The sequence below is a fragment of the Populus alba genome, chromosome 10, assembly GCF_005239225.2.
Source record: "Populus alba chromosome 10, ASM523922v2, whole genome shotgun sequence".
Lineage (NCBI taxonomy): Eukaryota > Viridiplantae > Streptophyta > Magnoliopsida > Malpighiales > Salicaceae > Populus > Populus alba.
In genome coordinates, this window is record NC_133293.1 from 14247844 (window position 1) to 14264053 (window position 16210).

A 16210-nucleotide genomic window follows, 5' to 3' on the forward strand; every position below is an offset into this window, starting at 1 on the left:
TTTGATTTCTAAATGAGTTAGTTGCACAAAAGTTTTAGCCCTAATCTCAGTGGTTTCAGGTTGAATTTTAAATGAGTCAATTTGATCTATAATTGTATTGCCCTTTACTGTAAGTTCCCATTCCATCTCTCACCCACAGTTAGCATCCGTATCTGAGTTTGCTCTTGCCAAGTCAGATTAATCCAATTCTGCAGAATTCTTGTAAGGATCACAGAACATAATATTGATTTACGACTATAATTTTCAGCACACATTTGTTTTGTCACTGCAAAAATATGCTGAGCCCGGATTAAGTGAGTGGTTAATCCATTACTTGATGCATAGAAATGGCTGTATCTGGATGGATCTGTAGATGATATCGCCTCAATTATGATAGGGAAAAAAGAGTTACTCATACAATGAGTTCTTAACATAAATGCAACTGGCTATCATCAGTGATTGCAAGAAACTGAAATTCATGCAAAAACATCTTACATTGCCATAACCATGATCTTATTCTTAGCAATCCATTTACACAGATTAACAACTGCCCTTTTTCCATTGAATTAGCATCCAGTTTTCATGCATTCAGAGGCCAAATTGCTTTCTCAAATGCAGACCGTTGACCTTGAATGATATGGCAGCCAGTTTCCTAACTTCCACAGATTGGTGATGCCACCAGTAATGCCATGTAGCAGAAAAATTAGTAATGAAATTCTTGGACTGGTAGATAAAATGTCGTTTTCATGTTATTTATTTATGTCGACAATTCCAACCACTACAATAAATATAACATTATGCAATCTACAAGTTGTGTTAACGATGTTTCAAGTGGGATTCAGGTCTCTCCTCCTTCCATCTTGTTTACAGGTATCCCATGACCAGATCTTAAAAGAATTACATCTACACACACAAGAAATTACGAGAAAGATGAAAGAAAAAAATAAGTGAAAGGAAAAGGTCATCGGATCATGCCAAACCATCAATGATATTGCAGATCCCCATCAGAGAACAAGATGCTAATGACACATTAATGGATATTGCAGATCCCCGCCACGTCCATGTCCATGTATTAACAAGACCATACCCATCATCGATCAGGCTCTATGGAACTTTGATGCCAAGAAAATCAGCAGCAGATTTTGCCATGACGTTTGCAAACTCATTAAAACTCAAAACACCATCTCCATTGGTGTCAGCCTCTCTCATCATATCTGATAGCTCACGATACGTCAAAGGGTGTCCCATTTTAGCCATTGATCCTGCAAGCTCAGCAGCAGTAATGAATCCATTGCCATCCCTGTCAAATGATCGAAAAACCTCCAACAACTGCTCCTGGTTGATCAATACTTCTTCATTCATATCAGGCAATATAGCACTGACCAACTCATCAAACTCAACATAACCATTTCCATTAGCATCCATGTTTGATAACAGAACATGAAGTTGATCACCCGTAGGTTTGAGGCCAAGAGAACGTAGAAGCGCAGCGAGCTCCAGCTGCGTGAGGCTGCCATCGGAATCCATGTCGAAGCGAATGAAGATGTCCTTGAGCTGCTTCAGCTGATCGGTCTGAAGGGTTGCCATCATGTCTGGATGGAAATGGAGGAGGTGAAAGGAAAGGAAAGGAAAGGAATGTTTTTTTTTCCTTTTTTTTTTTTTGTATCTGTATTTTGGCTGGTTAAGGATGCGGGTCTAATTGAGTGTTGTTCTTTTGAACTGGAATGGTTCAACCAAAACCGCGTTATATCATTGCCGTGTTATGTGGGGGGTAAAAACAAGCAAAGGAATCACGCAGTCAAGTTTCTGAAATATTCTCTGTGAACGTTGGGGCAAGTGGGTTCGCGGTGGCGTTGCCTTGTTTTTTTCAAAACTCCATGTTTGCTATTTTTTGTGCTCTATTTTGATCTTTCTCAGGACATAGTTATCTTAGAAAGAATTATTACAAGAAAGTATCTGGAACAGAACAATGGTATTTTTTGTACATTCATCTAAAAACCTTGACACCGGCTTTGGAGGGCGTTGAGATCTCTTTTCCTACTCTATTAATTGTTATAAAATATAAAAAATAATAAATAATTAAAATGTATAGTAAAATAATGAAAGTACCCTTAAAATAAAATAGAAATTGATTGGTCTCTTGAAGGTTTAGTATCGATTGGTCAAATATTTTAATTAATTTAATACATTTATGTGAATAAAATTAGAATGAATCATCATTAATTGTGAATGTTTTCAATTTAATATGTATCTTATATTATTTAACACATGTTTATTTTATGTTTACGTTTAAATATATCATATTAATACGTTTGATTTTGATCAATAAAAAATACACTTAATCATAGAAAATATTAAAGGGCTTAATTTTAATTAGCGGGTCTATAGAAAAATTCACAAAACAACTATCAATTATTGAAATAAATTTATTTTAATAAAATAGTAAATAATGGGGGGGGAAACAAATTGAAAAAATAAAAAAAGGAAAGTGGGGTCAGGGTGTGACAACAGGGTTCGTCGGCTGGATGTGCATGGCCTCGGGGTTAAAAAAATCAAGAATAGAGGTGAACAGCGTGTCATCAACAAGAAGTGGAACTTTTGATAACTATTTCGTCGAAAAATCGGTAGCCGCTAGTTTTGACCCTCAAAAGTCAAAACCCAATTTCTATACTATTTTTACTTTTAAATCATCCCATCAATATTTAAAAACTATTTTTAAACCTCAAAATATATTTTTAATCAACTCTAAGAGCTCAAAAATTATGATTCTCTCCTCCCTTCTCTCACATTGATTCTCCCCTCATTCTACATACACGGGCCTCATGTTAACACTAATAAATTTTAGGGACCATTCTATATAAACCTCGAACACTGAGGACCAGAATGAATTCACGTTTGTAAGAAATTACTTTAATTTTAATTTAATTTTATTTTTGTATAAGGATGCTGTTTTTTTAGCAAACATGGCTCAAAATGACTTGTTTTTTAGCACCGCCTATTCATAGCTGCAGTGCAACCCTTCATTATCTTTTAATTAATCAAACCCATCTGGAAATATTCTCATCCTCCCCCACAATCCACAATGCTAATCGTTGGATCTATCTAAATTATGAATGCAGCGTTGAGCATTCTTAGAAAATCACCATATTTGTCCTCCCGGACCAGTAAACACAGGAGGGGAGTGAAATTATATCGTTGGATCTATCTAAATTCTTTTCATTGTTTTATTTAAACCAAGTAAACGTAAGATAGGTGTCATCATTGTACAGATGCCTGCTCTCTTGACTCCCTCTGGGATTGATTGGCATGTTAAAAGCAAAATATGCTAATGGTGAAAGCACCATATGGAATTTTGATTATGGATATGTTCATAAATTGGCAATAATAATGGTGTGTTTTCATTCTTCCAAAACCCTAGCTCCTCCTGACGCTTCAAAACATGGGATAGAAGCCATTGTCACGAGCTGAGATCAATCAGCCCAGATTTCGAGTCTTTCACTGTGGCTTTCTTTATTTAACACTTCATTAATCATCTTTGCTACAGATGTATAACTGGAGATGTTCTCACCATTCATTCTTCATTACTTTGTTATCCACGAGAATGTAAACTGTTTGGCACGCAACCAGGAAGACGAGAGAAAATGGTGAGGGTCGACCGAGAGTGACACGAGTCTTACATGCTTCAAGACGGATGAACAAAATTGAATCGAGATTTTATTAACACAAAAAATACTGTTCAGAACAAAAATTTGCAGACGCTAATTACAAGAAGAAAGAATTACAGCACCTGTGACGTGGGAAAATCAAAATAACCTAGCTACCAGTATCAAGGGCTTGAAATCCAATCCCTACAGGAGACAGTTCATTTCAGAGACCATCCTGTACATTGTGAGCTTGTATACGTTCCATCTCAAAATTCATGAATCCTACTGTTCATAGATGAATTTATCTCTAACACTAATTACCATGTGCTCTTTAATTATCCACGCTATAACAATCTATACTGTAATTTTGACTACCAAATGCCATCCTTCGAAACAGTCTAATTTCTTCAGATTGTTGTGCAGAGTTGAATAACTCACTTTCTCCCACTCTCATTCCGTTGGTTAGATCTGCTGTCGCTAAAGTATCAAAAGCTCTAACAACCTGAGAAGCATAGGCAGGCTTAGAGAAATACACCTAACATCTCCAAATCTGAACTTTTAATGGAGAAGCAAGAATTTTCAGCTAGTTCAGTGATCAAATTGCAATTACCTGTCCCATCCGTGGCCTCTTAGAAGCTGAATGCCGCACACAGGCTGCAGCAGCCTCAATCATCCGGAACATTTCACTTTCAATGTAGTTGTTTTCGAGCCTTGGATCTGCCAAACTTTCAAGTTCCTCATTTTCTAGTGCATGATTTAGCAAAGGTCGAGCCTGGAAGAAAAGGTATGCTTTCGGTAAGAAAAGTTTCAGCATGAAATTGTGGAAAATCAAATTCCAGCTCAACACTTCTATTTCTTTCAACATGTGCATTTTTTAAGTTTTCTTTCTATACATTCCAAAAAAAAAAAAGTACTGGAAAGAGAACAAAAGAAAACTTCAAAAAGCAGGATTATGTACTCTCCACCACAAGGTACAGAGGAAGAGGAAACAACATCAAGACAAAATCTTTCAAGACATATCATTGTTTCACCTCTGTACATTTGTTTCATTGGTTACACACTTTTTTTTTTTATTCTTGCACTGAGGAATGTCATAATTATGCACTGAATTTAAATCAAGGTTCAGTAAGATTAGTCCTAGATCTGGGAAGGCTTTTAATTTTCCATGTACTGAGTTATTTTCTTCAGTATAAAATCCATATATGATTAGAGGCCACAGGCCACGAAATCAATGGAGCTCCAGAAAACTCAACAGAACCTCAATCCCCCACCCTGCATACACCAAGGAATAACATCCACTCAATAAGCAAATCTTCCAAACAACCGATTTCTAAAATAAGCACACCTGTTCCTGAATCAAACCACCATGGGAATATATAAGAAGTTCAGAACATGTCTTGTAGCCTTTTACCGATTCTATCCACAATTCAAATGTGAGAAGCTAGTAGTGTTTCGAGCAGAAGGTAACCATGTTTCTATTACCCTTGTAACTAATTTTCTAACAAATGTAGCAACTTCAGAAACATCTTCTCAAATCACAACTAAGCAGTGAGAAGAAAAACATATAACAGAAAGCATAAAAAATTACACAACTCAAACTAAGCTGTATCGATATAACCAAAAACTTCAGGATAAATGATCTAATTGAATTTATCATTTATGCATGCTGAAATAAAGGGCAAGTCTTTAGGATAGATCTGCTCAGCAGACGAGGGATGCTGAGAATAAGGTCCACAAAGAGTAATTGATCCATCAATAAAACTGTCATTCAAATCCTTATTACTTGCAACTAGGTTATTGGATCTGGATGTATCTTAATGCATGCTCCAGTTAACAATCAACAATTCATGAAAATTGAACGAGTCTATTGTCCAGAAGCAGATTGCTAGCCAGGGTGCATAAACAACTTACCCATTCAACAAGACTCTCCTCTCCCATCGGCTGGGATGCATCCACAGGCTTCCGTCCAGTGATTAGCTCCAAAAGCACAACTCCATATGAGAATACATCAGATTTCTCTGTTAATTTGCCGCTTGATGCATATTCAGGGGCCATGTATCTGAGTGATCAATTAAACATTAGATGCACATAGACATGGCTGATATATGTTTGTTGCACAGGAAAAGAAAACCAAATACAGCTGTACTCAAAATAGCATTCCCATCAACTCCCGAGTCCCGACTGCCCAAAAGGGCTGAAACCCTCCCTGCTCACACAAAAAAGGGCAGAGAGAGAATAGGGGTGCCCCTCAGTGGCCCTGTAGTGGCAGGTATTTAAGAAAATAATAGATGATCTCTTACCCAAAGGTTCCCATAACACGAGTTGTTACATGAGTGTTTGAATCAAGAGCTAATTTGGCAAGCCCAAAGTCTGAAACCTGCAAAGTAAAATCTAGAAACAGTTAAACCACAATTTAATTGAAACTAATCATAAACAAAAGTTAAAAGGGAAAATTGTGCATACCTTAGCTTCATAGTTGTTATCTAAGAGAATATTTGACGACTTAATATCCCTGTGAATAATCCGAGGATGACCTGAACAAATAATTATGAATCAAATGAATAATACCAACACCATATGTAGTCTAATAAGGAATCCCATTCATTATTTTAGCGTTAAGGAAATAGTGCACCTATCAATGAACATTATATGGCTGGAGTTCTTATTTACATGTTCTTAACTCTAGATCATCAGTAGTACCAAAATTGATATTTTCATACTAATCTTGATTGAGGTAGAATTCTGTATGTGCTTTAAGGATGAGAATATTGTGAAATTGCATTCGGTTATTAGATTCTTGTTTTTTATTACTGAAAGTTGGATCCTCACTTTTGAAAAATGAAGAGTGGGTACGGATGGATGGCTTAACCTTTCAATAACAAGAATAGGGAAAAGGAAAACAGTTGCCAAGGGTTGAAAAAGAACAAAAAACAGGTGAATAATGTCTTGAGCTAATTTTGGAAGTGAATGTGAACATTATCTAGCTAATAAAATCCAGATTTGAAATACTTACAGTCTTCATGGAGATAAGCTATTCCCCGAGCTGCTCCAGCAGCAATCTTAACACGTGTTGCCCAATCCAGAGCCAGCCCACCCACCCCTACAGAAAGAAAGACCAACAAGCATGACTGGTGATCATTTTTATGAACTGACATGCCAAATCTCATCTATAAGTTGTAGCTTTACCGTGAAGATGGAAATAAAGGGTATTGTTAGGGACATAATCATATACGAGCAATCTTCGGGTCTCAAACATGCAGTAGCCCACAAGAGAAACCAAATGGCGGTGGTGTACGCGACTAATAATCTCAACTTCAGCTTTAAATTCTCGCTCACCTTGCCCTCCACCAATTTTTAGCTGTTTCACTGCCACGTCTCTCCCATCTGGGAGGTAACCTTTGTATACAGAACCAAATCCACCTTCTCCCAAAAGGTTTTGGGCTGAAAACCCATTTGTCGCCTTGACTAGCTCTTCGAACGCAAACAAAGGCCTTGAATTACCTAATCCGCTGGATTCAGTTGGCAAAGAAACACAATCACTGCTAGAACCACTTGCAATTAGGGGAGCCGTAGAATGAGTCTTCGTGAAAGTTGAACCTGAGGGGGCAAATTTGAAAAACTTCAGAGTTCTTGTCAACAATCTCATTCAAAGTGCTTAGCAGCAATCTCATTAAATGCAAGTTTGCTACGAATAGATTACCTTCTTAATAGGAGAAATCAGAATAGATTAACCAACTATCTGTATTTTTATAAGATCCAAATGACCATATGATTTAGTTTTTCCATTTTTTTTTGTTAAAGAAAATATGCTCTCGAACATTTGATTGTATGTCAGATGCAGTTCAATTTATGAGAATAAACACCAACCGAAGTTTTGGGACCCTCTTGGCAGAATTCCTAATAGCGTTACCTAGTGACTAGGAGTGGTAATATTGAGAAAAGTCATAACAAGCTAAAGAAGCAATGGTGAAATGCTGTTTAAAATATACACCTGATCTTGGAGAAGAGCCCAAAGAAGATGGCATAACATAAACACCATTGAGTCCAGAAATCTCTTTTCGCCGCTTCCTCATGCACCAGAGAGCCAGTCCAACAAGGCTGAGCATTATAATTCCTATTGCTGCACCAATAGCCACAATACCTCCAGTACCGATGCCCCCATTACCTGTGGAGTTTGAACTTCCAGGTGAATTAGGAGCGGTATTGTTCGTGGGTGATGGCGGGGAAACACGTGCGGGTGGAGGCGGACCCAATCTTATTTTTGGCGGTGAGAATGCTGGTGGATTGGAATCTGATGGGACAGGTGTTGCTTGCGGAGAAGTTGGAGTAAGCCTAGGAGGTGGGGGCACATTACTGGGACGAGGGGCTATTGAAATTGGTGGACGTGGTGAATTCTCAGGTGGAGTTGATGCTGGTGGTGGAGGTGATCTTCGAGGAGGTGGCGAGGATGCTGGTGGGGGGGTCGGAGGAGGTGGTGGTGGTGAATTTTGAGGTGGCCTGGATGAGGGTTGTGATGGAGGTGAGCTCTGAGGTGGCGGTGTTGATGGTGGTGGAGGTGGCGGTGTTGATGGTGGTGGAGGTGGCGGTGTTGATGTTGGTGGAGGTGAACTCTGAGGTGGCGGTGATGATGGCGGTGGTGGAGATGAACTTTGAGGTGGTGGTGGAGATGAACTTTGAGGTGGTGGTGTCGATGATGAAGGTGGAGAATTTTGAGGTGGTGTTGTTGATGGTGATGGTGGAGAGGAACTTGTAGGTGGATTCAACAGTGGTGGTGGTGGTGGTGGAGGTGAGCTCACAGGCGGAGTTGCTGATTGTGGTGGAGGAGAATTGGAGTTTGATGGAGGATCACTGCTGGATAAAGGCGGAGAAGGTGATGTCACGGGAGGTGGTGGTTGTGGTGGAGGGGTTGATGGTGTAGCAGGAGGAGGATTAGAAACAGTAGGAGGAGGGGTTTGGGGTGGCGGTGATGGAGCAGGAGGGGTTCTTGGGTCTGGTGGATTGGCATTGGGCTGTGAAGGTGGGGAAGTGGGAGGAGGAGAGGAGGCTTGTGGTGGTGAACTAGTAGTGGATGGTGGTGGTGTACTGTTTAAAGGTGGTGGGGTAGCAGAGGGGGGTGAATTTGGGGATGGAGATACAGTTGCCATCACTACAGTTCCAAATCAAGCGACTTTAACTTCACATCAAAGAATGTAAACTTTCAATGGCTTTTCACCAAGTTCTCCCAATTCCAGCACGAAAGGCAAAGTTTAGATCAAAACACACCCATCAATTTCAAGAAATAACTCCAAAATGAACAAACTTTAAAACCAAGAGAGATTCAAATCACCAAAACTTCACCAACCATGTTCTGAAAAGTCACCAAACATTCATACTTGAAATCACAGTAACCTCTTTGGAGCCAGACCCTAATCACTTTCGGGCTTTTTAGCTAAACCCAGATTTCCAATCTCTTTACCCGCTAAAAATCAGATCAAGAATCACAAACAAGACCAAAGCCACTTCACAGAGGCAACCTTTCAAGCAACACCCAAATTGCTAAATTTAGAGTAGAATTTAAAAGACCCAGACTTCGATCAGTAAACTGATTCCAGCAACGCCAATAAGATCCTCTACATTCAGCGGGCAAATGCAGCGACACTTACACCATTAATTGCTCTACAAACAAGAACCCAGATGCTAAAAACTCAAGAAACTGTACCTTTCTTTTTCTTCAGGTCATTTGCATTGCAGCCAAATATCGGCTGGTTCATTAAAACTCTCTCTCTCTCTCTCTCTCTCTCTCTCTCTATCTATCTCTATCTCTCTGTCTTACCTGCATATGAAGTTCAAATGAGGAACACGGATTGTGGGGTCTCAAATCCAAAGCAGTGTCGATAGAGACCGTCAAAGCTGAAGAATAATGAGGCAGTTTTTTTTAGCATGAAAAGTAAACATTCACAGAATTTTCAAATCATCATCGTCTCCATCCTAATAGTGTTTTTATTAAATTAAAGGTCAAGGTCTATTAAATCCTAGGACTTGCTTCATGGTAACGTCAAGTCCATGATATATTTTATCAACCTATGACTCTTTTTTTCATTATTAACCTTTAAGGATCAGCATTCATGTCTTTAGGCTCTCTTTTTTTTTTTTACTTTCAATTACGTTTGGTAATACTGGATCCATAATGATTGTAATTCTAATTTTCAAGTGTTTTATAATACTTTCAAATATAATATTATAATTTTTTTATATATTATTTTTAGAATATTTAATTCTTAACTTTTTCAAAGTCACATTAACAACTAAAAACCATAACTTTATCAAAGTGATTCTCTTATTTGGATCTTTTCCTCGGATTATTAAGAGTTTGTTTAGAGTGTAATTAGAGCTATTTTTTAAAATATTTTTCATATTAAAATATATTAAAATAATATATTTTTATTTTTTAAAAAAAATATTTTTGAGATTAATATATTAAAATGATTCAAAATATAAAAAAATATAAATTTATTTTTTAAAAAAACACAAGTCGGCTCACGCTACGAAACATTTCCTAACTATATTCTTGTGCAGGTTTGTACATTTAGAAATTTTGTTTCCTTTTCTTTAAATTGATTAAATATTAGATAATAACATGTGGAACGAAACTTATTATTATACTGAAAAAAAAAATTGCTCAGGATGAAATAAAAGGTATTCTCTCATAATTATCCAATACTCTCCAGAAACTAGGAACTTTCCTTTGGTGGATCTTTGTATCATAAAGTTATTTATCTATCGATGTTAAAATGACATAGATTTGATAAATTAAAAAAATAAAATCAAAATGTGACTAGATACCCACCTTCCCCACAGATAATGATTTTTTTTTGTCTTCAGGCCTTGTTTGATACTGTAAACTAATCCATAATGGTCTGTAATCAGCATGTTCATTTAGATTTTTTTTTATGGTGCCCTAGTTTGACTGGAATAAATTATTACAAAGCTAATTTTAATTCAACATAGTTCTCATAGCTTTTTAACTTGTGTTTTTGATACGACAAAGGTTTAATTTTATATTTTTATTTTTTAAAAAAATATTTGCAACATTAACATTTTAAAAATTTTATTTTTTTCAAAAACACGGTCAAAACATAGATCAAACACCCTCTTAAAATACATGTGGTGTCATGCATGCATGAATATATATATATATATATATATATATAATATATATATATATATATAACAAATCGACATTGATCTTGTATATATAAGAGATGCCATTGTTTTCTGTTTTAGAAATGTGTTTCCGATGAGAACAGGGGAATGCTCGGAGTAAAATATGACCTCTAATTCTAAATGCAGTAGGATCTGCAAATATTCTTTTCATCCATCTGCATTTATTTATTTATAGGGTAAACTTATGTCTTTACACCACATTCAATCTTCCATGCTTTATTTATTTTGCTACATCCATGTGAATCTCGCACCACGCAGATGCAATGGCCGTGTCGTGTGCGAAAACAACTTGAAATATGTGACGACATGCTCTCTGTTATCAATTTACATTGAGCAATCGTACAAGATCGTGAGTGGAAAATGGATGGGAAAATAAAGAGTGGTGAACAGGAGATTTGTCTGGTGAGAAAACTGTGGCTGACGCAGAGGTTGAAGAGGGGGGTCTCACGGCGGAAAATGCCAGATCAAAGCGGACAAGATATTAACAAGTGGTGGTGGGCCAATTTTGTCCAATCATTGAGGCCACCCCGTGAATCTTCAAATAGAAATTCAACTTGTTTATTGTTTCTACGTTTTGACCCTATGAAAGAATTATAGATTTTGATATTATTCTAGAAAAAGTCCATGTTATGATCCTTTTTTACCATAAATTTATGTTGAATTAATCAATTATGTTCTGAAAAATATGACTTAGTCCCCTTATAATAATGTGATTCTTTCTTTTTTTTTGTTTATTTTTTTAGAGGGTGTTTGGTAGTGTAGTGATGATTGTCTTTTAAAGTATTTTTTTTACTTTGAATATTTTATTTTTTAAAAGAATTAAAAAATACAAAAAAAAATTTAAAATAAAATAAAATAAATTTTCATAAAATGTCATTTGAAACACAATCTCAAATGGCAAACCTGGCTTGTTTAACTGAATCTTAATTTATGTTTTGATTTTGGACATAAATAGTTTATTACCTTTAATTAATCAAATTAAAAAAAGTGTCGGTGGAGGAAGATGGCAAGCAAGCCGTCAATTTCAACACACGCGTCCATTATTCATGCATGCACTTCTACAGCAATTGCGACTTGAAAACCCAGCAAAGTAGCCAAACTACTAGTTAACAAAGCCTCTTGAATCGGTGCGAGTGAACCATTAATATTAGTAATTAAATAGTTTTATATATAAGCGTTATTCTACCGGTCAGATAATTTCTTTTAAATGCGATAAAAAAATATTTAGGCTATAAAAATATATTTAATAGTTTTACTAAAACTTGCTAGCATGTTAATTTTAAAATCTTTTTATATAATTTGAATTTAAAATTTTAGTTATTTGAATATGATCTAATCAACTTGACTAGTTTAAATGTATCCCAAATCAGCAAAAAAAATACGAGGATGAAATTGATATAAAAAAATCTCAATCCAACTCTTTATCAAATCTAAATTTAAAATTAAACCATATGAGATTTATCTTATCGTTAAACAATAAGTTTAATTAGTTTAAAGGTAACATGACCGGTCAATAAAAAAAATTAATACAAGAATGTTTTTTATATAACTTTTTGTTTAACTTAGATTTAAATTAAACCATGTAAAATTTATTTTCATGTGATTTAATTGATTTAACCACTTTAAAGACAGTCTAGGCTATTATTAAAAAGAATTTAGAAATAAGATTTTTTTAAAATGAATTAAAGAAAAAATAGAGGATGAAAAGAAAGGGGCCAATTGGAAAACAAAAGGTGCAAGGATGAAGAGCTTTAATATTTGCCTCGATGTTAATTCTCAACTCCCTTTGTATAGAAGGAGTAATAATTGCTAGCCTAGAGTGTATTTTAATTACTATTAATTAAATGTGCATTCTATTTATTGCATATAAATATGCAAAGATGAAGAGCTTCAATGGTTCTCGGTACAGAGAAAAGAGACAGCTTCGTAAGTTTTCAAATGTCGGGAGCCATTGGGTTACGTGGCAAGGTTGATTGATTTTCTCGACGACGGTGATGTGCCGCAATCTACTTGTATAGTGGTGCCTCTAACTTTAGAAGTTTAGCATAGAGCATGCTTTCTATAATAATATTATGACATGACATCCAAGAGGTAATCTTTGTTATTCTATAATGTTTTTTATTTAAAAATATTTTTTTAAAAATTAAATTTTCATGAAATATCATTTCAAATACAATTTTATTTCTTCTATGTAAATAGTCAGAGTGTTTTTTTATCATCCAAACTTTTATAAAATATTCATATTAAAAGTCTGAAAAATAATTTTTTTAAATATGCATCATTCTGATTTTACATGACCTACTTATGAATATAAGAAACTTCATGTTAAAAGGGGGGGATTGCTAAGTGGGTCTGGTCAAGAATAGGCACATCATGTAATGTGCTCAAAATCAAGATGTAGAAATATGAATGCTAATTAATTGCCCATTTATTTCCTCCCTTCAATTGCATTTTCCATAAATAAGCATGAAATTTCTCGCCTCGGGTGGTGGTCGTGCAATCTTGATTTTACTTGGAATAGGTCAATTATGGATTATTTGAAGCGCTGCTACATGGGCCCGATTGGTTGTAGCTGAGGCAGCGATTATATTTTAAAATAATTATTTTTTATATTTTTATATTATAACCATAAAAAACACTAAAGAATATTAAATTGTTTTTTAAAAAATAAATAAAAAATCTTAAAAAACACAGTCTGACCGACAGTACCTAAGATTCCAATTGAATGTGTTCATACTGTTCGCTTGTGGGTTTGGAACTGTGGATGGTTCGAAGAAAAGAATGACTCTGGCATTTATCTTTAAAAAAAATTAAAAAAAAAAGCAGGCATGGGTTGGTGGGTATTAAAAGAGGGTCGCTACAGCATCAATGGTGGCAAAAGCCTGCACTGTACTGTACAGTGTAACATGGTTGGATTTGAGTTTTATGATATTATTTTACTGCATCATTCAAAAATGTCTCTGCGCTGTTGTTTTACTTAAATATCAGCTAAACCGATTATTTCTTGATTTAAATAGACATCATGACATTAATTATAATTTTATTGTTGCTTTCAATAATGATATTTAATTAATATCATGGTTTATTATCATAATATTTAATTAAATATCACAATTCCAAACCATAACATCTAAAAATGTTATTTTACCAACAAAATTTGCTCAATATAATTTATCTATTTATTTGCATTTTTCATGCTAATTAGTACAATTATATATATATATATATATATATATATATATATATATATATATATATATATATATATATATATATATATATAAAGGTTCATAATCCTGTAGCCTCCAAGAACCACATGCAGCTAGAGATCGACCCATGATAGGATCCAGTCAGCTACCAGCCTATTGCTCCTAGTCGACAAGACATTTGACTTTTAGCACCTCGTCTCGCCCACAGCAACTGGGCCTTGCACTGCTGAACGTGCAAGCAATCGTATAGCTTAAAAACAAGATGCGGACCCTGTTTCGAACAATTTCCTTTGACTACTCAGAACTCAACTGAGCTCTTAACGAGTCAATAAATCTATGCAGACATAAACATGGGCATTAGCCACGAGCTCGAAGCAGAATGCATAGGCACGAGCGAATATTCAAGTACGTATCTGCTAACAAGATACAAATAATTGGATGTTTTCAGTTTGTGTTTGGTAATGATATGTAAAATGATTTTAAAGGTGTATATATATATATATTTAACACTAACTCATTAAAACCATAAAAAACACCTTAAATACATTAATTTAATATTTTTTCAAGTAAGAATCAAATTAAAAAATACTTTAAAAACATAAATTACTACATTATCAAATCAGCATTTAGATGATTTTGAAATCTTTATATCAAAACCATAAAAAAAAACATAAAAACAAAATCAATTTCAGCCCAAACACACATGACCAAAACGAGCCTTATGGAAGTTTAGTCAAGGAAACAGTCATCCATACATCACAAGCTAACATTTGAAGAGTTTTCACAAGAAATATAAGCATACTAGCCTTGGTACCCGCGCTATGCCGCGGGTTATTTTTTTTGTATAAAAATATATAAAAAATACAAAAATTTAAAAATCTTTGATTTTTTTGCAAGGCCATACCCAAGAATCTTGGGTTTGGCTGCAACGACTGACCTAAAAATAATATTTATAATATTAATAATAAAATTAAACTTGCATGACCCAAGCCTAATTGCAAAAAAAAAAAAAAACACACTTTCATTCACTAATTGCATCGCGGGGGTATTTTGTTTTGAAAATAATTATAAAAAATCAAATTATATCTTGCACAGTTTTTTATTTATTCGACTATCCAACTTATTAATTGAATAAATTAAATTGCTTATTTTTTTGCATAATTTAATATAAAATTTGGTTTAAATAATTGAAATGTTAGATAATAATATAAATTATGTTTTGATATCTCATTTAATAAATTATGTTTTGATTGATAATAATATAAATCATATTCATCGATTTTCTTTGGTAGCTTCCACCTGTCAATATTACAATCATGCCATGTTTACCTAATGCTTTTCATTTTTTTAAAACGTATATGTTTGGTGTGTTGTTTTGAAATTCCAATCATGGACGATTAGGATGAACATTGGAGGATTAGGATTTCATAATCCCAGGGTAAAGAAACATACCACTATGATTAAGTCTATGTAATTTTGGAATAATTAAGATGAATTAAGTCATACACACCTCAATGTATTATGATTTTCAAAAGATTTTGAAATAAAAGTACCTGAATTATGATTAAGTTCATAATTTAAACACCCTACTAATTATTAATTGCATTAGTTCTAATAACATGCAATATCCATGAAAAAAAATAATATTAAGATTTATTACTGCAACAAAATTATAATAATTTATAGTTTATTTACAATTAAATCCAAACATGATTGATATTAACTCTAATGGATGGGTGTAATCAATGAAATAATAGATAAGATACAAATATTATAAAACATAACCCGTATCTAACACAAAATATATATTTATATTATATAAATATATACTTAGAACCTTTATATTTTTTTTATCCAAGTCTCCATCTGTGCATTTTTATAAAATTCAAAGGAAAGTAACAAAATCAAAACAAAATCGTATTAAAAAATGATATGCCATATTTGTATGATCCAGTGCCGAACCACCAATATTTTCTGAGCAATATTTGTATACCATAACAGCTATCTTACTCATTACACAAACATATATAATTACAAAAATGATATGCCACTCTATGGTGCGGGATGTAATGAAAAAACATCTCTGCAAATTTTATAAAAAACTGACAAAAGAACCCAAAGCTGAGCAAAAGCATAAGATTTTGCATGTGGAAATACAATTGTCCGCGACAAAAA

The 16210-nt window shown here is 34.4% G+C and overlaps 2 protein-coding genes across 4 annotated transcripts; both read right to left on the reverse strand.

Annotated features, from left to right (window-relative positions):
- Positions 1–703: 703 nt before the first annotated feature.
- Positions 704–1979, reverse strand: LOC118047355 (probable calcium-binding protein CML16). The gene has a single exon (XM_035056633.2). It carries the CDS (start codon positions 1567–1569, stop codon positions 1084–1086), a length of 486 nt encoding a protein of 161 aa, XP_034912524.1. The 5' UTR covers positions 1570–1979; the 3' UTR covers positions 704–1083.
- Positions 1980–3671: 1692 nt separating this feature from the next.
- LOC118047333 (proline-rich receptor-like protein kinase PERK9) lies at positions 3672–9565 on the reverse strand. 3 transcript variants are annotated; one of them, XM_073412064.1, is made up of 9 exons: positions 8239–9550; positions 7615–8178; positions 6810–7220; positions 6637–6723; positions 6087–6157; positions 5924–6000; positions 5535–5682; positions 4234–4395; positions 3672–4125 (listed from the first exon to the last, which is right to left on the reverse strand). In XM_073412064.1, exons 1-9 carry the CDS (start codon positions 8765–8767, stop codon positions 3955–3957), a joined length of 2220 nt encoding a protein of 739 aa, XP_073268165.1. In that variant the 5' UTR covers positions 8768–9550; the 3' UTR covers positions 3672–3954. The 3 variants fall into 3 exon arrangements, with proteins under 3 accessions (XP_073268165.1, XP_034912496.1, XP_034912512.1); XM_035056605.2 differs by having other exon boundaries at positions 7615–9551; XM_035056621.2 differs by lacking the exons at positions 3672–4125; positions 4234–4395; positions 5535–5682 and adding an exon at positions 5689–5829 and having other exon boundaries at positions 7615–9565.
- Between the last annotated feature and the right edge of the window lie 6645 nt (positions 9566–16210).